Genomic DNA, 23738 nt, shown 5'->3' on the forward strand with positions numbered 1-23738 from the left:
GGAGCAGTTGCGCTTCAATGCAAAAGAAAGGAGCGCCGTCACAAAAATCCATTTCATGTTCTAAATAAAGTTTAAACGACTTGCCAGGTCTACAAATGTCAATTCCAGTGCTTAGCCCCACCCCATTGCACAGTACGCCATCACTGCTTCTCTGTTTGGAGACAGAGAAGCACCTATGACCTTCTGTGTAAGGGGTGGGGCCAAGTGTCAGAAGAAATTGACACTGAACAAGTTGTATTAAAACTTTATTTACACAGCATACTAAAGGTGGGTAAATTGTACAGCACTTCCAATCGCCGCACACTTGCAAAAATGTTGAACGCTTGTTACAGTGATTGGCGATCTGTAATGGGCCCCAGCTTCAGTCTGAGACATCTAATCTGCATGTTTGTTCAGAGTCTACGGCTAAAAGTATTAGAGGCAGAGGATCAGCAGCCAAGCAATCTGCATTGTTTAAAAGTAAATAAATACGGCAGCCTCCATATTCCTTACTTTGTGAACCAAGCAGCATTTTTTGCCCCCAGGGTATCTCAATAGCACATTTAAAAAGCATGATGACAATGTGGCTCATTACTAAAAAAAAAATTCTCCTAATTCAGAGGCCTGCCATCCACAGAAAGAGCAGGCAGATAAAAGATTGCTGGTATTAGCAGTAACAATGAGCAAACCAAAGCTTTCATCAGCATTGGTGGGAAGATAGTCACAATGTTTCAAACAGTATAGAGAAGTCACACTTGATTAGCTTTGCACCTTCCCCTGGATAAATAAGGGCAAAAGGAAGGGGAGGGTGGGAATGGCAGCTCTTACAGCTGTTATAAACCAGGACAAACTGCATGAAAAAAAAAGCTTCTAGGATCCCTTTAAAGGACCTCTGTCACGAAAATCTTAAAATGTAAAATACAGTATATTCTGGCATATAAAACTACTTTTTAACCCTTGAAAATCTTCTGAAAAGTCGGGCGTTTTAAACGCCGAATGTCTTTGATGCCGGGTGATACATGATGCTGATGCACAATGCGCATACGGGACAGGCTGATGTTTACGTGATGTGCATATGCGACATGCTAATGATTAATTACCGGGTGCTGGAGATTCGATGGTCGCCGCACATGCTGGGGGAGAGCTCATCGGTCACACTGCAAGGTCGGGGACGCGCAGGGTATGAAAGAAAGAGATCGCGCTGTGCCCATAAAATACTCCTCTTCCACCCATCTGGCCCGCCCTATCCTGTTACCGCCTCTCAGATCTCGCTGCTGAGGACTGTAGTGAAGCAGCGCAGGAGCACATGTGTGAGATCTGAGAGGCAGAGAAGGAGGTAAATAGGATACAAGGGCGGGGCCAGACGGGTGAAAGAGGCGTGTTTTATGGGCACAGCACGATCTATTATTATTATTATTATTATTTATTGTATTTATAAAGCGCCAACATATTACGCAGCGATCTATTCTTCCATACCGCTCTGATAAACAGGGAGAGTTGACCAATCCAACTAGTCAATCGCCTGTATACTGTTATATACTGGCTACCACATACAGTACAGCACCAGTATCTGATCATATATAGCACCAGTATATGATGTTTTTTTTTTTAATTATTATTATTTGGTGTGTGTTGGAAGACTTACACGGCGAGTATATCACAAACTCTATATTTTAACTGGAAAAGTTGGGGGGTCATCTTATACACCGGAATATACGGTACATGTAAACATAAGCAAATAAGACGTACATTTCCCTCAAAGTAAAATGAGCCATAAATTACTTTTCTCCTATGTTGCTGTCACTTACAGTAGGTAGTACAAATCTGACAGAGGCGACAGGTTTTGGACTAGTCCATCTTTTCATAGGGGGGTTCTCAGGGTTTTCTTTATTTTTAAAGGCACTTAGTGAATAGCAGTTGCTCCGTCCAACTGCCAAAATAGTGTGCAGTGAGCAGGGAGGCTGGCCAGCATCTTTGTATAAATCATTTTCAGAGAGTGTCTTTATCCTACCTAATAAAAGGCAAGTGTCCCTGCGTCCCATGTGCATGCGTCCGTGCTTTTTGTGCATTGCGCATGTGCAGGGATGCAGAGACACTGCTGAGAGCTGGAGGAGGACGGGGCCAGAAGGGGTGGGGGTGTGCGCGTCGTGCGGGCATGGGTGTGCGGTGGGCGCGCGCATGCATGGGCCGCATTAGGGACAGACCTAGCCCGTTTTTAAACAGGCTAAGTCACTAGTAAAGAATAAAGGTCATGCTGAGAATCCCCCATGAAGAGATGGACTAGCCCAAACCCTGTCGGTAATGTCAGATTTCTACTACCTACTGTAAGTGACAGCAACATAGGAGAAAAGTCATTTATGGCTCATTTTAATCAGGAAGAAATGTACTTCTTATTTGTATGCGTTTTAAATTTTAAGATTTTCGCGACAGTTCCTCTTTAAGGACAAGAGAGAGGTGGTCAAAGAAATGCAAATAATTTATAATTGCATGCAGATCTAATGCAAATTGAAACTGAACCTACCAGTAGTGACAGAATGGGTGTAAGATTGTGACAAATTCCAAACAGCATCCAGCGTGCCAGAAATCTGCATCTCGTTCAGCATCTCTAGGAGTGCGAGTCTCTCATTTTACTTGGAATTACAGAATAAAGAACCATTAAACCCAAACTTAAAAAGGCAAATTCTAACAGCGATCAAGTGGATACGGGACTGTAAACTGTGTATAAAGCAATGGGGAGAATCATATTAGTAATTTTATGAGGCGCATGTGCTTGCCAAACTCCACTGAAGCTTTCCTCCTCTTCCCCTCTAGATGCAGCCGCTGGGTGGGGCTACCTTGTGTGACCATGTGACACCTGGAACAGGAAGAACAGTACAGTAGATGCCAGGCTACATTTCCCAGCACCTCTGCGCCCTCTACAAGAGTTCTGTTTACAGGAGGTAGGTGGTGAACAACAACTACTACTACCTGCTTACAGGAAACCGTTCAGACACTAGAGGTCCTAAAATATGTATAGAGGGCCAGATTTATCAAGAGTGTCTGAGACAAAAAAATTAGGTTTTTAGAAATCCGTGCAGAACTCTCTCAGACATGCTAAGAAATCACTAGATAGTGCAGATTCCTTCTTAAACTGTAAAGAATAGAATGCGCTAGAAAGGTCTCTCAGGCAGTGCAGTGTGTGAGGGGAATTGCTGTTGCTGAGGTAACCAACACACCTGCTGTCAGCAAGCTCTGAGTGAGGGGGAGGAGCCCTCCACAAATCACATCTAGCCTGCATCTGTAGAACTGCTAATGAGCACTTCTTAATCTGCGCCAGTTTAGGGATGGATTTGCACTTTTCTTAACTGTAGTGTAGCTCTAGAAATCCACCCTAAACTGCCGCTATTACATAGGCTTTGGGAAGTTTCTTACCATCATGCAGAACTGTTCTGCTGGTTAGAACAGTTTTAGAAGAAAAAAAACTGTCGGTAATGCTTTGATAAATCTGGCCCAGAGAGAGGTGCACAGCTGCAGGGAAGCAGAGCTGTACAAATTGTTTTTGAATGAATGGGTTGCTGTAGTGGCAAGATGAGATAAACAAGTGAACATAAAGTACCAATCCTACTTAAAACTTCTCTGTGTTCCCTTTTCATTGAAAGGGCTGCTATGCCAGTGCTTTATCTCTGCAGTCAGAATAAACTGTGGCTGCAGCTTTCCGGAAAACTAATTCGAGGTCATAACACCTTTCTGTGTCTATGCACAATTATTATAGCAGGATGATGATGAAAAGTTAAATCGGTCATCATTATTCTGTGTGGGACCTAAATAAACAGCCATGTCTGTGTGATATTAAAATCCTATGTAAACTTCAACCCTTAAAGCGGACCTGAACCCAGAACTGCTTCTCTACTCTAAAAGATACGCAACAGCATAATAACTTTTAAAGAAAAAATGTCTTCGTTTCAGCTGATACAAATCCTGCAATAAATCTGCAGTGTGTCTACTTCCTGCTTTAACGGAAGCAGACATTGTTAACATCATGTGCTTTCAAATGAGCTTATTTGCCATGGCAGTCTGCTGACACAGCTGAGAGGTCAAATTACAAGTTGTGATTAGTCAGATGAGGGGGGAATCAGACAGGCTAAGCTCTCTAAATACATACAGGGTGCATTCCTCTAGGTTGTCCTTCTGTCTTGTGCAAGAGTTCAGGACCACTTTAAAAGCTAAAATTAAGAATATGGGACTCCAGTAAAGTCCTATTTGGGATTACAGATGGTCAATGAGATAAAAATAAATTCTGCATTTTTAAATGGATTATGTAAATTTATGCAACTTGAAAATGGACCAATCAAATGAAACCGAGGTGCATTTCACTCCATTTGTAAACTGCATAAATCCAACATCTACTCAGAATTATTTGCATTGCACTGATATATTTGATACCGTTAATTTTAATTTCAGATTTGCTATAAAGTTCAAATCCAAAGCAAATACTTCAGATTTATATTAACCAACATGATTGCTTTGGGAATTTGCCTTGTTCAGTTTTGGGTTTAGTTCCTATTCAAGCATTTTATTAATATTATTTAGTCAGAAGCTACAAACTCAGTGATTGGACCTGCTTGATCTCCTTGGTAACAGATGATCAGTGGATGGCAGACCTGCATGTCATGTGACTAGGGGACCATTTGGGGATGTCATGGTTCCAACACTGATGACAATTTATACGACTTGTTGTAGCCCTCATGTGTTCTGGACTTTCAATCTAGTCTTGTACATCTTGACTTGACATCAGTTGCATTTTATTCATATGAGGCTGTCATGGTGTGTGAAAGAGGTCGGGGCTTTCTGCTCTCAGTGAGGAGACGAAACCAGTCGGGTCACTCTGCTTACTTCCTTCCGCCAGACGAGCCGAGCGGGGAGCCTATATAGCTGAGGATGGCGCTCTGTAGGAGGCTGGCTCTCTGGGCCTCCTCCTCCCTCATTCTCAGGATCTCCGCCTCCTTCAGCCTCAGCTTCTCTGCCAGGGAGGAGATCTCACTTTCTTTATCCAGCAGCATCTCGCGGTGGGTGTTGGCCTGTGCTGCAGAGGTGAGATACAAGATGACTTAGGAAAAACCTGACCTCTGTACAGTGTGTGCTCAGCAACAGGATTCATCCTACAAATTGCTACAGCTATGATCATCTGATTATTATTTTACATTTACATAGCTGTATTGCATGAGACAGTGATGTGCAATAGGGCCAGTTCACTTTTTCAGAGCCAGGACAAGGTCCTCAAGCACCCAAGGCTGACACCAAATGTGCCCCCCTCTATCCCTCCTACCCCAGCCATCACATACTGATTGCTATTAGACTAAGAGGCCCCTAACACCCTAATCTCTAGTTATCTGTCTTGCAGTCACTGCCATGTATCTCCTTTTCTTATTTATCTTTGCTTCAAACACAATAGGGGAATGATAGCTGAGTGAGCTCTGCGCCCCCTCCTACACTGCGCCCTGAGGCTGGAGCCTCTCTCGCCTCTGTTTCAGCCTGTGCCCCCTCCTACACTGCGCCCTGAGGCTGGAGCCTCTCTCGCCTCTGTCTCAGCCTGTGCCCCCTCCTACACTGTGCCCTGAGGCTGGAGCCTCTCTCACCTCTGTCTCGGCCTGCGCCCCCTCCTACACTGCGCCCTGAGGCTAGAGCCTCTCTCGCCTCTGTCTCAGCCTGTGCCCCCTCCTACACTGCGCCCTGAGGCTGGAGCCTCTCTCGCCTCTGTCTCAGCCTGTACCCCCTCCTACACTGCGCCCTGAGGCTGGAGCCTCTCTCGCCTCTGTCTCGGCCTGTGCCCCCTCCTACACTGCGCCCTGAGGCTGGAGCCTCTCTCGCCTCTGTCTCGGCCTGTGCCCCCTCCTACACTGCGCCCTGAGGCTGGAGCCTCTCTCGCCTCTGCCTCAGCCTGTGCCCCCTCCTACACTGCGCCCTGAGGCTGGAGCCTCTCTCGCCTCTGTCTCAGCCTGTGCCCCCTCATACACTGCGCCCTGAGGCTGGAGCCTCTCTCGCCCCTGTCTCGCCGTGCCCCCTCCTACACTGCGCCCTGAGGCTGGAGCCTCTCTCGCCCCTGTCTCGCCGTGCCCCCTCCTACACTGCGCCCTGAGGCTGGAGCCTCTCTCGCCTCTGTCTCGGCCTGCGCCCCTTCCTACACTGCACCCTGAGGCTGGAGCCTCTCTCGCCTCTGCCCTGCACTTTTTGCCCACCAAGCTAAACTTTTGTGCCATTCTATTAAACACACACATGTAGTCAATAAGCACCACATCTGGAAGTTTAATGGGCATCCTGTTGAGGCGCTGACATTATTGTACCTTTCTGCTGTCTCTCCAGAGCCGCTATCTTCTCTCTCAGACCTTCCTGAGCGGTCAGTTGAGATTCCAGGTGACCGATCTGCTCCTGTAACTCCACCCGAATCCTCGTCATCTCAGCCACCTTCTCCTGCTCTTTCCTAGACATCTCCTGTAGGAACAATAGACATACACGTAGGGTTATGCAGTGATAAACCCACAGAAATCAGTCAAGCTATACCGTAGTAACCTCAACTCACTGACAGTCTTCCAATTCCTAAAGGCTTTCCACCTCTATTACCCCCCTGATAAAGGTTAGTCTTAAAGCGGACCTGAACTCAGAACTTCCTCTCTGCTCTAAAAGATATGCAACAGCATAATAACCTTTAAACAAAAACATTTCTTGGTTACAGCTGATACAAACCCAAAAAATAAATCTGCAGTGTGTCTAATTCCTGCTTTCATGGAAGCAGACATTTTGTTAACATCCCGTGCTTTCAAACGAGCTCATCTGCCATCTATGCCATGACAGTCATGTGACACAGGGGAGAGATCGAATTACAACTTGTGATTATGCACAGATGAGGGGGGATTAGACAGGCTAAACTCTTTAAATACATACAGGGCGCATTTCTCTGTGTTTTCCTTCTGTCCTGTGCAAGAGTTCAGGTTCACTTTAAGAAAGCATTTAGCAGAGCTCAGCAAAGCTTACCTCTGGGAGTGTTCTCAGCCCCCTTCAATTCTGCACATTCCCTTCACCTGTTCCTGCAGATTAATTGCATAACATCTGTTACAAAACATCTACCTGCTGCATTCCGTCGATCCGCCTCTTCAGACCTTCCATCTCCAAGCAGAGTTGGTTGTTTTGGGCTTGCAGTTCCCCCACCAGCTGCTTCTGCTGCACGACTTGGCTCTGGGCCTGGTCCCTGGACTGGGTGAGGGTGCGGATCTTGTCCTGCAGGACTGCCGCGTTCTGCTGCTGCTCACAGGAGATCAACCCAATGACAAGAATCATGTGTGTAAAGCATTACTGTACAGCAGAGACATAGGAAGCTACAGAGAATAAGTGCTAATGTACAGACAAGCTCATACTCCAGAAGAATTTCTTAACCATGTTTTATAGAATATGAATGATAACACAAAAACTTGTCTTTCACTCATGGTTAGTGGTTGGCTGAAACCACCTATTGCCAAACAACTGTGTTCACTCTTTTAAAATCATAATCACTCCACAAACTACCCAAATTACACCAATAAAAAGTTTACATACCCCCGTACTTTATACCGAGTGTTTGCCCCTTTAACATAAATGATAGCTTGAAGTATTCTGTGGTAGTTGGGGATGTGGCTCTTTATCTCATCTGACAGTGAAGCTGCCTATTCTTCCTGGAAAAGAGCCTTTAGGTCCCATAAATGTTTGAGCTGTCTTGCATGAACTTTTTGAGGTTTGAGGTCTCCCCAGAGTGGCTCAATGATATTGAGGTCAGATGACTGAGATGACCACTCCAGAATCGTCACTTTATTTTGCTGTAGCCAATAGCAGGTCGACTTGGCCTTGCGTTTTGGTTCATTGTTATGTTGGAATGTCCAAGTGCGTCCCAAGCTCGGCTTCCTGGCTGATAAGTGCACATTGTTCCCCAGTAATTTTTGATAACTTACTGCATTCATATTGTCATCAATTCTGACCAAATTTCCTGTGTCTTTGTAGCTCACAAATACCCAAAACATCAGCAATCCACCACCATGTTTCACAGGCGACTCTGGAAACTCGACCATATAGCCCATCTTTCTCCAAGTGCTTCCTTATTGTACATCTTCATCACACTGTATTTCACCTGAAGTTATTTGTGGAGCTTTCCTTGCATCCAGACTATTTTTTCTTGCAGTTCTGGCTGAAATTCAAGTTGGTCTACATGACCATGGTTTGGTTTCAACATTTTCCTCTTCTTAAATAAGAGTTTAAACACTGCTAATTGGCATTCTAAAGTCCCTGGATATTTTCTTATATACCTTTCCTGTTTTATAGCGTTTATAGACTTCAACTACCTTTTCCCGCAGATCCTTTGACATTTCTTTTGCTTCCCCCATGAGGTTGAATTCAAAAATCATCAGTACAGCACTGGATTAAAGATACAAGGGTATGTCAAAGAGTCCAGAAACTCACTGACCCTTTTATACACACCTAATAATTACAAGCAAACAGATCACAGGTTCATAGGATTCCCTTTTATAGCCATTACAACCTGTTTATGTAAAGTTCGGTGCAAGGTTTCAGGTCAAATTACCAGGGTATGTAAACGTTTGATCAGGGTCATTTGTGAACTAAAAAACAGATACCTACATCGGGAGGGGGAAGCCTCTGGATCTTAATGAAGCTTCCCCCATCCATATGTCCCCAGCCCCCCCCCCCCCCCCCCCCAAATGATAATAACAGCACTTACGGTGGTGTAACCAGGTGCACTAGCGGCTTTCTGTTTGGGCTCCGACAGAAACAGCCAAGCCCCATCAGGTCACCTCTACCGTGCAGACAACACGCGCATGCACAATAGAGCGGACCTGATTAGGCTCAGCTATTTCCAGCGGGGCCAAGGCGGAAAGCCGGTAGTGCGTCTGTGCGAGGTTCCTGAGAAGCAACGACAAGGGAAGTTTTTACACTTTAAAGTGTACCTGAGACAGTAAAGTAAATACTTAGGCCCAGTGCACACCGGGCGGATCCGCCGGCCAAATCCGCCTGAAAATCCGTGTGGCTAATGTATCTCTATGGGCTGGTGCACACCGGCGGTTTGAGGTTTTTACCAAGCCGCAAACGTGCCTCTTGCTGCAAGTTTGCGGTTTGCTTAAAACCTCAAACCGCCGGTGTGCACCAGCCCATAGAGATACATTAGCCATGCGGATGCTGATGCGGATGCGGCCGGTGAACACCCGGCGGATCGCATCAAGATCCCCCCGGTGTGCACTGGGACTAAACTCTGTCATCCGCACCCAAAACCGCTAGCGTTTTGTGGATCTGCTAGCGGTTTTGGTGTGCACTAGGCCTAACATGGGGCTTCCTCCAGCCTCCTATAGTCCGTCTTCTCCATTGCACCACTGTGTCCCCAGTGAAATCCACGACCGGGCCAGTCGGGGACTACTGCGCATGCGCTTCCCTGGTTTCCTGCACCCCGGATCGAGCTCCCGTTTCCAGGAGTGACCTACGCATGCACAATTCATTAACATTTTAACTGTGCTAAGGGAATACACGCACCCGGGAACGAGCATGAGCAGTGACCTACTCCATCACCTCCCAACAGTCACATGGACTTCACAACGGCGAAACGGAGGGGACTAGACTGACATAGAGGATGCTAATGAACCACAGGGGACTGGAGGAAGCCCCAAGTAAGGATAAATCCTTTAACTTATAGACTTTGACCACTAATTCAGTTATTTGCATTACTAATTTTAAAACAGTTTTATAGTAGCACTAGTTTATTAGCCGGCCCGTTAAAAAACGGGTGCTAGGGCTGGGACGCGCCCCCTTTCCACAGGGCACCCGCCCACGCTCCCCGCCGTGCGCACGGTTGCGCTCCCCGGCACGTGCGCACATCCCCATATGAAAAGCCTCACCTCATCCTGCTGAGCGGCACTCCTTGCCTTCTGGATCTCTTCTTCTGCCTGAGCCCGCTCATTGGCCAACATCATCTTCATCCTACTCAGCTCCTGCAGAGAGGGGTCAGTTCAATCAAAGGAGGAGTGACACATCTGCAAGACTCAAGGCTGATCTAGTAAAGAGTGACTGCAGTGGGGACCAGCAACCCTGGACAGGTCAGAGTCCTTGGTAGGTTCACAGAAAGCCCTCCATCTCCCCCTAACAGTCACTGGAAGCCCTCCCTCTTACCCTAACAGTCACATGAATCCCTCCATCTCCACCCCTAACAGTCACTGGAAGCCCTCCCTCTTACCCTAACAGTCACTGGAAGCCCTCCCTCTTACCCTAACAGTCACAGGAAGCCCTCCATCTCCCCCTAACAGTCACTGGAAGCCCTCCCTCTTACCCTAACAGTCACATGAAGCCCTCCATCTTACCCTAACAGTCACTGGAAGCCCTCCCTCTTACCCTAACAGTCACAGGAAGCCCTCCATCTTCCCCTAACAGTCACAGGAAGCCCTCCATCTTCCCATAACAGTCACAGGAAGCCCTCCATCTCCCCCTAACAGTCACTGGAAGCCCGACACTAATCTACTTTAGGGGACCTCGCATGAAACCTCATAGGGAAATTTAGCTAAGTGATTGGGTGGGACGGCACACACTGGAACTGCTAGGTTTCAGATACCGCAGGTGGTAGTAAACTATGCCCACACAATTTGGCCATTAACAAATCTTTGTTCTGTAAGAGGGTACTGTGATTGGAGAACTGTTCCCTATGAGGATTCCTGCTTGGTCCCCAATAGTAGATTAGCGCTGGAAGCCCTCCATCTTCCCCTAACAGTAAGAGGAAGCCCTCCATCTCTCTCTAACAGTCACAGGAAGCCCTCTATCTCCCCCTAACAGTCATGGAAAGCCCTCCATACCCCCTTAACAGTCACAGGAAGCCCTCCAGCTCCCCCTAACAGTCACAGGAAACCCTACATCTTCCCCTAACAGTCACAGGAAGGCCTTCATCTCCCCCTAACAGTTACAGGAAGCCATCCAGCTCCCCCTAACAGTCAGAAGAAGCCCTCCATTTCCCTCTAACAGTCAAAAGGAAGCCCTATATCTCCCCTAACAGTCACAGAAAGCCCTCTATCTCCCCCTAACAGTCACAGGAAGCCATCCATCTTCCCCTAACAGTCACAGGAAGCCCTCCATCTCCTCCTAACAGTCACAGGAAGCCCTCCATCTCCCCCTAACAGTCACAGGAAGCCCTCCATATCCCCCTAACAGTCACAGGAAGCCCTCCATCTCCCTCTAACAGTCACATGAAGCCCTTCATCTCCCCCTAACAGTCACAGGAAGCCCTCCATCTCCTCCTAACAGTCACAGGAAGCCCTCCATCTCCCCCTAACAGTCACAGGAAGCCCTCCATATCCCCCTAACAGTCACAGGAAGCCCTCCATCTCCCTCTAACAGTCACATGAAGCCCTTCATCTCCCCCTAACAGTCACAGGAAGCCCTCCATCTCCCCCTAACAGTCACTGGAAGCCCTCCATCTCCCTCTAACAGTCACAGGAAGCCCTCCATATCCCCCTAACAGTCACAGGAAGCCCTCCATCTCCCCCTAACAGTCACATGAAGCCCTCCATCTCCCCTTAACAGTCACAGGAAGCCCTCCATCTCCCCCTAACAGTCACTGGAAGCCCTCCATCTCCCCCTAACAGTCACAGGAAGCCCTCCATCTCCCCCTAACAGTCACAGGAAGCCATCCATCCTCCCTTAACAGTCACAGGAAGCCCTCCATCTCCCCCTAACAGTCACAGGAAGCCATCCATCTCCCCCTAACAGTCACAGGAAGCCCTCCAGCTTTTCCTAACAGTCAGAAGAAGCCCTCCATCTTCCCCTAACAGTCACAGGAAGCTCTCCATCTTCCCCTAACAGTTACAGGAAAGCCTCCATCTCCCTCTAACAGTTACAGGAAGCCCTCCACACCAGCGGAATGATTTCTGATAGTTTACTAAGAGAAGCTGCTCTTTGGTCACCAGTGGAGATGATGGTCAATGAGTTGCTCATAATCTCTGCTAGCATGCAAATTGTATGCAGCTTGGAATTGAGCCATTCGGATGCTTACAACTCCAGTTCCAAGATGCATATCATTTGCATGAAAGCCTGAATGATTCCCGTGTCATTAGCATCTCTCAGCCATCACACTCCTCTCAGAATTGCTTTACAGAACATAAATCTCACCTCGTCAAGAGCCAGCTTGGTGGCTTCGATTCGCAGCAGCCTCTCCTGCGCCGCCTTCTCGCTGTCCTCCAGGTGGCGACTCATGTGCTCCACCTGCCATCACACAAACATCACAACTGCTGCTTGGAGTACAAACATATAACCTATGCTAGCCAATAGCCAGAGTCCAGGAATGTTCATTCATATTTCCTGTACGGCTGTCATCAGGATGACACAAACAAGCTGATTCACAAAAAGCAACGCACCCGTCAGCGCGAGTTCATTGTAACGAGCGAGTTCTGGCAGCGTAGTTACAGCGCGACGGTGGCGTAGCGCAGCCACTACGTTCATTAACACAGTAGTGGCCGTGTTAGTGAGGTTTTCCGGTCTCGCTACGTCACTATCGCTCTGCATTTAGAATGATTGGCCGTAACTAAAGAGCGCACGCTACGCTGCCAGGACCGGGCATAGTGTGCGCTCGCACTGACGGGTGCGTTGCTTTTTTGTGAATCAACCTCCAAGAGCAGCCTTTGCCGAGAAGCCCTGCGGTTTTTGTAGAACGGATTACAAAAGCTGCTGTTCTTGGCTGAAGATGCTCATTCGCTATACGTTTTTCCTCGGCAGATGTGCGAATCTGCTGAAGACTGATGCCCCAACATGGCTGCCGGATGAGAATATTGATCAGCCGATAACAACTGACCTTATAGATCAGCCAGAATGGGTTGTTTTATGGTTAAAGGGGGCGTGGCAATAGGTATGACTTGCGGCTGATGACGGAGAATACGCTGCGGTCTGATGCAGAGTCCGCACCTCAGATACGCTTACCGGTAGTTGTACATCTGGACCTCAAAAAACAAAAGACACCAAAAGACTGCACCACAGCAATTAATATAATCAACAAGAATAGCCTTTTATTAATACATACGACATGAACAGCAAAGGATAAAACTATTAAAAACAGGATATCACATGGGCGTCCATAGTAAATCACTAATGTCAGAAATGATATAAGATTATAGCTCACAAACACTCCATATATAACCTATATAGTGTATTGACCTGCCAGTAGGGCAAAAAGTGCTACGTGCAATATATGAAAAATGAGAAAATCAATCCAGGGTAATAAATGTGCAAAAGAGCAGATAATGCAGAAATGAATACAGTGCCAGTGCCGTTTGAAGAAAGGTGCAAAGAACGTGCAGGTAGCACAGATGAAGTGTAAGCAGCAGACCCCAGATAGGCTGCAAAACACAAAGATCCGTGAAAGGGTGACCAGATAGCTGGAAATGGAAGTGATGGGGAATGATGTGAGAAGATGGCAGGAGGCCGCTGGAGCAAACACAGTGGGGGACATTTATCAACAGTGTCTGAGACAAAATATTAGTAGGTTTTTAGAAATCCGTGCAGAACTGTCTCAGACATCCTAAGAGATCACCAAATAGTGCAGTTTCCTTCTAAAGCTGTTGTAAAATAGGAGGAGTTAGGAAGGTCTCTCAGTGCAGTGCATGAGGGAATTGCTGTTGCTGAGGTAACTAACACATCTGCTGTATTGATAGCGGCAGGCTCTGAGGAGGAATTCAGCAGGGGGAGGAGAACTTCACAAATCATGCCTAGCCTGCACTGCTGCACAATCTGTAGTAGTGCTATTAAGCACTTCTTAATCTTAGGCAGTTTAGGGATGGATATGCACTTTTCTTAACTGCAGTGCAGCTCTAGAAATTCACACTAAACTGCCGCTATTATGTAGGATTTAAGAAGTATCTTATCATACAGAACTGTTCCCGCTGCTGGTTAGAACTGTTTAAGGAGAAAACACTGTCGGTAATGCTTTGATAAATCTGGCCCAGTGTGTGTAAAAAGGGCTTACCGGCAGGCAAGGGAAGGAGCGGGGAGCATTAGACACCAGTGTGGGTACTGGCAGGTCGATACACTAGATAGGTTATATATGGAGTATTTGTGAGGTATAACCTTATATCATTTCTGACAGTGATTTACTATGGATATCCTGTTTTTAATGGTGTTTTATCCTTTGCTGTTCATGTCATATATATTAATAAAAGGCTATTGTTGATATATTGATTGCTGTGGTGTGGTCTTTTGGGATCTACCTTTTCTTTTTTGTGGTCCATTAGCTCAAATTGATCTCTTCTGCACACAGCCTTGCATTGATGAATTTATTTGTAATAGCTTGTAGATTCCTTTTTTGTGATGGTGCTAGTCCCTTTTCTTTGAGTAACGATTCTAGTTGTACATCTGGTCCGGTCGCATGGCCACCAATCCAGTTCACCTGCTGCTGTCACATTTGGCTTCACTGCCGCTACCGCCGGTTAGCTCCGCTGCACAGGAGAAGCTCCTTCATACAGATCAGTGCCCCGGCAGAAGCATATGGGGCTCCCCATGGGATTGCAACTGACCAATGGGAATCCTCCTTGAGCACCAGGAAGGATTCTGATTGGTTCACCACTCAGTGAACCAATGAGAATTCTCCCTGGGGAGAGAAGATTCCCATTGGCCTGTTGTAATCGCTCCGTAGTGTGTTAACTTAAAATGAATAAAAATGCGCAAAAAGACATGCACTTACTGGATAAAAATAAAGGACCAGCATCTGGTTTGGTGTAAAGCCCAGTAGAATACGTCTCATCAAAGGTACAACCTGAGAGCTGCAGTTGCCAGCGCCGGTAGTGGGCCAGATGGAGTAGTGACCCAAGTTGTCCTTGTAGGGTCACTACTCCATCTAACGCATGTGTGAACATTTTTATGAATTAGCACACAAAAGTCTAAAACACCAAATGCGGTATTTTAACTTCAAGATTTTTTTTAATCGCACAACCTTTTATGAAACGAGGCCGTAGGCTTCCACTGATTCTACGTCAGTGGCGATCCGTATCCGGGATTACCGCTTACCCCACAACCCTGCTGTACAAAGGGATCCATTACGAAAATACTTATGTGAGAAGATCCTATTGCTTTGCATTCCGTCTGCTCCGATAAGCTGAAAATGTTTCTCAGCAGTGTAAAAGCAGCCTTATTTTGTATTGTTATATTGCAGATTATCAAAGTGATTCTGCATCAAACAATTTCTTATTTTGCCTTTACACCAACCTTTGTAAATATGTTGCAAGATTGTTTACAAAGATATTGTATAGTTCAAATAAAGTCTTTATTAGGGAGGGTGGGGGGAACACCTTCTTTCCCCTTATTGCTGTCTGGATGCCCCTCATCCCTTAGGACACTCCCACACTGCACTGTGATCCCAGAATCCTTTGTTGATGAAGGGAAGGAGAGTGGCAGTCTGTATGCATTTTAAAGTAGAATTGTAATGAGAGGTATATGGAGGCTGCCATATTGATTTACTTTTAAGCAATACCAGTTGCCTGGCAGCTCTGCTGAGCTATCTGCCTGCAGTAGTGTGAATAACACACCAGAAACAAGCATGCAGCTAATCTTGTCAGATCTGACAATGTCAGAAACACCTGATCTGCTGCATGCTTGTTCAGGGTCTAGGGTTAAAAGCATTAATGGCAGAGGATCAGCAGGACAGCCAGGCAAGTGGTATTGCTTAGACGTAAATAAATATGGCAGCCTCCATATACCGCTCACTACAGTTCTCCTTTAAGCTTACTTTTTTCCTTCTTATTTTCCTGGCATGTACCTCTCAGCAGAGGTGGCCAGAGTCGGGAAGCCTACCTCTTTCTGGTGCAGTACGCTGGCGTCATCCTGCGCTTGCCGGAATCGCCTCTTTTCTGCTTCCAAGCGCTCTGGTACAGGAAAACAAAAAAAACAAGCCAAATTTACTGATTTGATTGAATATTCAGAACTTGCCTACCTCCCTTTTCCAGTTGTAGTTGCATGGGTTAATAACGTAATGTAATAGATCTTGGTTCCTTAAATGTTTTGGGTCAACATACATCAGACTGCTGGGGGGCCGGAGTATACATAAAATGATGTAGAAATCTTTGCGGGCCAGACAGTGAAGCATACCCAGATGACAACCTGCATTCCAATTGGACAGCAGTGTCACCTGATGTAGAATTTGATTGGAAACCAGTGAATTACTGCTTTTTGGCTTCATTCTATATGCGGACCACCAATATTTAAAGATGTAGCTGACCACATCTATAATACATTTTGTGTGTGGGGGGCCGGTACAAAAGCCTCAAGGGGCCACAGTCGGCCCACAGGCCTTAGTTTGAGGACCACTGTAATAGATCATTTCTCTCTGTCGTCCAGACAAAGTGAAACCTATTTATTGCTTATTCTCACCTTAAAGGACAACCGAAGTGAGAAATACATGGAGGCTGCAATATTTAGTTGCTTTTATACAGTACCAGTTGAATGGCAGCCCTGCTGGTCTATTAGGATGCAGTAGTGTCTGAATAATGCCAGAAACAAGAACGAAGCTAATCTTTCAGATCTGACAAGAATGTCAGAAACATCTGATCTGATACATGCTTGTTCAGGGGCTATGGCTAAAAGTATTAGAGGCAGAGGATCAGCAGGGCTGCCAGGCAACTGGTATTGCTTAAAAGAAAATAAATATGGCAGCCTCCATACCCCTCTTGCTTCTGTTGCCCTTTAAAGTGTACTTGAGGGGGGAAAGGGGTTAACCTTGCTAATGGATAGGCTCTCCTAAATCCACCTTGTCCAGCCCCCTCTGTCTTGCCGCTGTAGCAAACATTCGTAGCTCCTGCATGGCTGTGCACAGCAGCCATGGCCGAGAGCATCCTGGGAACGGGCAGTTCGGAAAAAAATTGGAACTGTACAAGCCTAGGGCGGAGCCTGCAACGGCTGCAGCTGCAAATAGCGGTGCCAGAGCGCGTACAGAGAGTGCGTGGATGGACTGTGCCTGCGCCATGGACATACCAAACAGAGGCTACCGCAACAAGACAAAGGAGAGGCCAGACACAGTAAAGGTGGCCATACAGCAGGAAACTTGGCGGCCGATTGACCATCCAATGCGGTTATTACAACCAAATGAAAATCAGTGCTGCCAAGAGCATGCCCAATCGCCGAGGCAGCCAACTTCGGGCAGAAATTGGTGGCATGTATTGATCGGACATTCTGCAAGATGCAGGGCTGACATGCTCGTTCGGGTGCACGATCTCATGCTGGAATTGATGGGGAATCGGCCTGCAGTGTATGGGCAATGCAACAGATCTCTCTCCGATCAGAGGGAGATCTGTCTCTTGGGTGATCTGCTCATACTTTCACTAAGCTTATCTCCTGTCTTTAATAACTCTTCTGAGCTGTTTTACAGTTATCACCATGGTGATATAATGGTGATAGAAACAGCTCAGAAGAGTTATTAAAGACAGGAGATAAGCTTAGTGAATTAAGGCCAATGATGTATAGGCACATTTTCGAGCCTGAGGCCGGCTTCACACTGTATACTGGCATCAGTGGTGTGGTGCGGCACTTCCTGTTTTAGGTATACGGAAGTGCATGGAGCTGTATTGTAAAAGTATGCTTCCATGCATGCGCATTGCAACGTCGCCACACAACCACCGTTAACATTTTTAAAATCCCCGCATCGCCATAGACATGACTTCCGGTCCGCTCCACAGCAACACATTTTATATCAATACTAGCTGACCTAAGCCCGTTTAAAAACAGGCTCTAGGTCGGTCACCGCCGCATGTCACTGCGCTTGCGCCCCCCGCGCACACACCCGCCCGTAGGCCCCATCTGCCTCTGCAAGCCGCGCGTCACTCCCCCTCAGTGTCTCTGCGTCCCTGCACATGCGCAGAGTGCAAAAACACACACACGTGGACATGGGACGGAGAGACACAGGGGTGTTATTAGGTAGGATGCGGAGTTTCCCTCTGGGGGTCGCTGTAGCCACAGGCACCAAGTCAAGAGACGTGGCTCCCATTATGTTATAAAGACATCGGAAAGGGGGGGGGGGGGGGGGAGAGGGAGTTTCTGTGTGAGAGTAAGGTGAGGTTTAGTTGTAGTAAAATATTGGTAACATTTACCACTGTTTTACTATCGTCATTACCACTATAAATATTTTTTCATTTTCATTTGGCGCCCAATTCACAATGGTATTTATCGTTTACACTTATATCAGCTTCACCCGGCGCCCATTGTTCCTCGCACCTCTACTCATACACACATTTTGTAGACTTTGCAGAAAACCGTCTGAGTTCTTGCCTGCCTAAGCCCAGCCAGGACATCAGGCAATCAGTAGGGGGCAGCAGAGCCTGTACCAACCTCTTCTAGCTTCTTACACCTTCTTAGCATACACCATGTCATTTATGTTTGAAAGACCATGACGGTTTTCTAACAATGAGCCCCTACCTTCTGCTTGCACCGCCCGCAGCTTCAGATCTGCGCTCGTGTTGGTCATTTCCTGCTTCAGCTCAAACAGCTGCTGCTGCTGCACCGAGCACTTCCTCTCCAGCTCCTCCACCTGGGAGATCACAGAACAGCCAATCATGCTCCAGTATGCTGAAAGAGGACCTGCCACAGTATTTACACTTGTTGCATTCATATGTGTTTTGTTGTACCATCGCTTATCTGTTATCCAATGTATTTTCCAGCAGAAGTTGCAAAATAACTAACAAACACACAAAAAACCCAATATGGTGGTACTTCCTGTGTTGAGAGGAAAACAGAAGATAATGCTATGCCTCTCCTTCCATTGTCACTTTAAACCAGTGATGGCTAACCTTGGCACTCCAGCTGTGGTGGAACTACAAGACCCATGAGGCATTGCAATACTCTGACAGCTCTAAGCATAACTCGGGGAGGCAGAGGCATGATGGGATTTGTAGTTTTATCACAGCTGGAGTGCCAAGGTTTGTCATCACTGCTTTAGACTGACACCAGGACCCATATGCAATTCACTTTTTCTTCCGAGTCTTCTCCTAGGAGATCATTTTTATCTTCGATTTACAATAACTTTTTAACATTCTGCAATGGAAAAAGTATCAAAAGGTAGGTAGAAAAAAGTACTAGAGTATTTTTTTGCTTTCTGTTGATTTATAAAGTTTTTTTGCATATGGGCCCTGGCATCAGGATTCGGTGTTGTTCTCAGGGTATTAGCAGCAATTTCTGAACTATTTGGTCTCCAAGGAAAGACATCTTCCCCGCTAGAGAAACTACAATAGCTTTGACCTAGGAGTCAGTGGCGTAGCTAAGAAGCCATGGGCCCAGTGCAAGTTTAGCATTGGGGCCCCCAAGCATGCTATGGATAACAATGGATACAACACATCAACACCAATCAAGGACAACCAGTGTCAGAGGTGCAAGAAGGGGATGGAAAACTGTATGTTCATGATCACTACTATTCAAATCAACTATAGAAGCGAATCTTATCACTAACACTACACTAACTTAACACTACAGAGAACACTAAATATGTGGAATACACTACAGGGGACACTAAATATGTGGAATACACTACAGGGGGCACTAAATATGTGGAATACACTACAGGGGGCACTAAATATGTGGAATACACTACAGGGGGCACTAAATATGTGGAATACACTTCAGGGGACACTAAATATGTGGAATACACTACAGGGGACGCTAAATATGTGGAATACACTACAGGTGACACTAAATATGTGGAATACACTACAGGGGACACTGGAAACCTGGAATACACTACAGGGGACACCTGAAACGTGGAATACACTACAGGGGACACTGGAAACGTGGAATACACTACAGGGGACACTAAATAAGTGGAATACACTACAGGGGACACTAAATATGTGGAATACACTACAGGGGACACTAAATATGTGGAATACACTACAGGGGACACTAAATATGTGGAAGACACTACAGGGGACACTAAATATGTGGAATACACTACAGGGGACACTGGAAACGTGGAATACACTACTGGGGACACTAAATATGTGGAAGACACTACAGGGGACACTAAATATGTGGAATACACTACAGGGGACACTGGAAACGTGGAATACACTACTGGGGACACTGGAAACCTGGAATACACTACAGGGGACACCTGAAACGTGGAATACACTACAGGGGACACTAAATATGTGGAAGACACTACAGGGGACACTAAATATGTGGAAGACACTACGGGGGACACTAAATATGTGGAATACACTACGGGGGACACTGGAAACGTGGAATACACTACTGGGGACACTGGAAACCTGGAATACACTACAGGGGACACCTGAAACGTGGAATACACTACAGGGGACACTGGAAACGTGGAATACACTACAGGTGACACTAAATATGTGGAATACACTACAGGGGACACTAAATATGTGGAATACACTACAGGGGACACTAAATATGTGGAATACACTACAGGGGACACTAAATATGTGGAAGACACTACAGGGGACACTAAATATGTGGAAGACACTACAGGGGACACTGGAAACGTGGAATACACTACTGGGGACACTGGAAACGTGGAAGACACTACAGGGGGCACTAAATATGTGGAATACACTTCAGGGGACACTAAATATGTGGAATACACTACAGGGGACACTGGGAACATAGAATACACTACAGGTGGCACTAAATATGTGGAATACACTACAGGGGGCACTAAATATGTGGAATACACTACAGGGGGCACTAAATATGTGGAATACACTACAGGGGACACTAAGTATGTGGAAGACACTACAGGGGGCACTAAATATGTGGAATACACTACAGGGGGCACTAAATATGTGGAATACACTACATGGGCACTAAATATGTGGAATATACTACATGGGCACTAAATATGTGGAATACACTACAGGGGGCACTAAATATGTGGAATACACTACAGGGGGCACTAAATATGTGGAATACACTACAGGGGGCACTAAATATGTGGAATACACTACTGGGAACACTGGAAACGTGGAATATACTACAGGGGACACTAAATATGTGGAATACACTACAGGGGACACTGGAAAAGTGGAATACACTACAGGGGACACTAAATATGTGGAATACACTACAGGGGACACTAAATATGTGGAATACACTACAGGGGGCACTAAATATGTGGAATACACTACAGGGGACTCTGGAAACGTGGAATACACTACAGGGGGCACTAAATATGTGGAATACACTACTGGGAACACTGGAAACGTGGAATATACTACAGGGGACACTGGAAATGTGGAATACACTACAGGGGGCACTAAGCACATGCAATTCACTACAGGTGACACTGGAAATGAGGAATTCTAGATAACTAGTATTGTCTAAAAGGAGATAAATATAGCAGCCTCCATATCCTTCTCACTTCAGGTTCCCTTTAAAGGGGAACTGAAGAGAGAGGTATATGGAGGCTGTCATGTTTATTTCCTTTTAATCAATACCAGTTGCCTGGCAGCCCTGCTGGTCTATTTCTCTGCAGTAGTATCTGATTAAAACCAGAAACAAGCATGCAGCTAGTCTTGTCAGATCAGACTTATAAGTCTGAACCACTGAAACACCTGATCTGCTGCATGCTTGTTCAGGGGCTATGGCTAATAGTATTAGAGGCAGAGGATCAGCAGGGCTGCCAGGCAACTGGTATTGTCTAAAAGGAAATAAACATGACAGCCTCCATATACCTCTCTCTTCAGTTCCCCTTTAATGCTGGGTACACACGATTCAATTCAATTTCCCGTCCGATCGACAAGTAATCTGACAGGAAGTTGTATTCAGGGCCGGCCCTAGACTTTTTGCCGCCTGAGGCAAATTTAGAAAAAAATTGCCGCTGCCGCCGCATACTCCCCCTCCCCCCCCCCCCCGGGGGGGGGTCCACCGAGCCGGAGGGGTAGCGGGCAAGACGGGGGTATTGGGCCTAGCGGTGGGGAGGGGGGTCGGATCCCCTCCCTCGCCTGGGTCCCCCGATCTGCGCTCCCCTCCAGCTTAAATAGGAAGCAGCGGATTCCCAATAGTAAGAGGCACGGGCGGGGAGGACTCACCTTTTCCGCGTTCCAGCGTGCGCTCCACTGACGTCACTTCCTGCATCGCCGCCCACTGTATTCTAAGTGGACGGCGTTGCAGGAAGGGACGTCAGGGAGCACACGCTAGGCCCAATACCCCCGTCCTGCCCACTACCCCTTCGGCTCGGCGGCCGCCCCCCCCCCCCCCCCCCCCCCCCGAACCCACGGACGGGCGGGTGTCGCCCCTAGAAGTTTGCCGCCTGAGGCAAACGTATCACCCCGCCTCATGAGCGGGCCGGCCCTGGTTGTATTGTGTATATGTTACGGTCAAAACCAGAAATCGGCCAATTCTAGAACTGGCCGATTTGACGTCGGCCAAAGTCCAAAATGCTGGGAATTTCTGACATTCTATAAACGGACAGGATCCAAAACGCACAAATCCCGGAACATCCTGGGTCCTGTCCAGCACCATGAATAGCACTCGGAACTTCCTCTCTGCTACAGATGCAGCATAATCATCTTTTTGAAAGAAAAGCATTTCTTAGTTACAGCTGATACAAATCCTGCAATAAATCTGCAGTGTGTCTACATCCTGCTTTCATGGAAGCAGATATATTGTTAACATCCTGTGCTTTTAAATTAGCTGCTCTGTTGTGGCAGTCAGGTGACACAGGGGAGAGATCAAATTACTGTGGTGATTAGTCACAGATGAGGGGGGGGGGGGGTGCATGGCTGGGGGGTGCTTTGCATGGCTGGGGGGCTTTTCTGGGTGCTTTGCTGAGTCCGCCAGGAGAAAAGCGCAATATAAGTGTTTGTCTTTGTCTTTTTTGCTTTGCTGGGCACTTTGTTGGGGGTGGAGGGGGGGGCTTTGCTGGGTGCTTTGCATGGCTGTGGGTGCTTTGCTGGGGGGCTTATGATTAGTGACAGAGGAGGGGGAATTAGACAGGCTAAACTCTCTAAATACATACAGGGTGCTTTTCTCTGTTTTTCTTTTACCCTGTGAAAGAGTTCAGGTCCACCTTAATGTGGCGTGGAGAGCTGCAAGGGCGGAGGTGGAATTAGCTGCAGCTGGCACCATACAGGCCACCTGCAGGAGAGGTGTGAGGAGGACTACGGGGAAGGCGGCAGGGACAGCGCGTACTTGCAGAGCGCTGAGCTGAGCGGAGCAGGGAAAAGTTGGGGAAGGAAGGCGACGGTGAAATCAGCTGCAGCCGGCAGCATATAGGCAGCCCCGGGTCCTCGCAGACAAAGTTCCTTGCAGCTAGGGAAAAGCGGAAGAACGGAGAACAGTAGCCAGCAGGACACGGAGCGGGGGACAGCGGGACTGAACGCAGAGCGGGGGACAGCGGCACAGCACTAAATAGGTGAGCTTCGGGACTTGGCCGGCCACATGTAGTCAGAACGCATTCTGGCCGGCCAAAGTCCGAAATTGTGCAGCATTTTGTACATTGGCCACATCAGGCGGCCACTTCGCATTGTGACCGGCCAGAACCCGAAGAGGCCAGACTTTGGGTTCTGGCCGTAACATATACATGTCCAAACTGCTCCCGATCGACAACACAATCGATTTTCCCATGATAACTTCAGATAATTAATGCCGTTATCAATGGGCACAGATCGGACATGCCAGAAATGATCTTCAGATTCCCATCAGTTGGAAGGGAAATTGCATTGTGTGTATTTAGCATAAAGGTAATTGTCGAAAACGCAAACATTTGACATATAGCAATCGGC

The 23738-nt window shown here is 47.0% G+C and overlaps 1 protein-coding gene across 1 annotated transcript in view; it reads right to left on the reverse strand.

Moving 5' to 3' along the window:
• Positions 1-4743: 4743 nt before the first annotated feature.
• LRRC45 (leucine rich repeat containing 45) overlaps positions 4744-23738 on the reverse strand; it is a 45613-nt gene continuing 26618 nt past the window's right edge. Inside the window, exons 12-18 of the mRNA XM_068263646.1 lie at positions 18415-18526; positions 15802-15872; positions 12136-12228; positions 9882-9974; positions 7081-7254; positions 6300-6447; positions 4744-5041 (exon numbers count right to left, since the gene is read on the reverse strand). Coding sequence (XP_068119747.1) covers positions 4848-5041; positions 6300-6447; positions 7081-7254; positions 9882-9974; positions 12136-12228; positions 15802-15872; positions 18415-18526 — 885 coding nt within the window. The 3' untranslated portion in view covers positions 4744-4847. The remainder of the gene's footprint in view (positions 5042-6299; positions 6448-7080; positions 7255-9881; positions 9975-12135; positions 12229-15801; positions 15873-18414; positions 18527-23738) is intronic.

This window comes from Hyperolius riggenbachi, chromosome 12, assembly GCF_040937935.1.
Source record: "Hyperolius riggenbachi isolate aHypRig1 chromosome 12, aHypRig1.pri, whole genome shotgun sequence".
NCBI classification, from domain to species: domain Eukaryota; kingdom Metazoa; phylum Chordata; class Amphibia; order Anura; family Hyperoliidae; genus Hyperolius; species Hyperolius riggenbachi.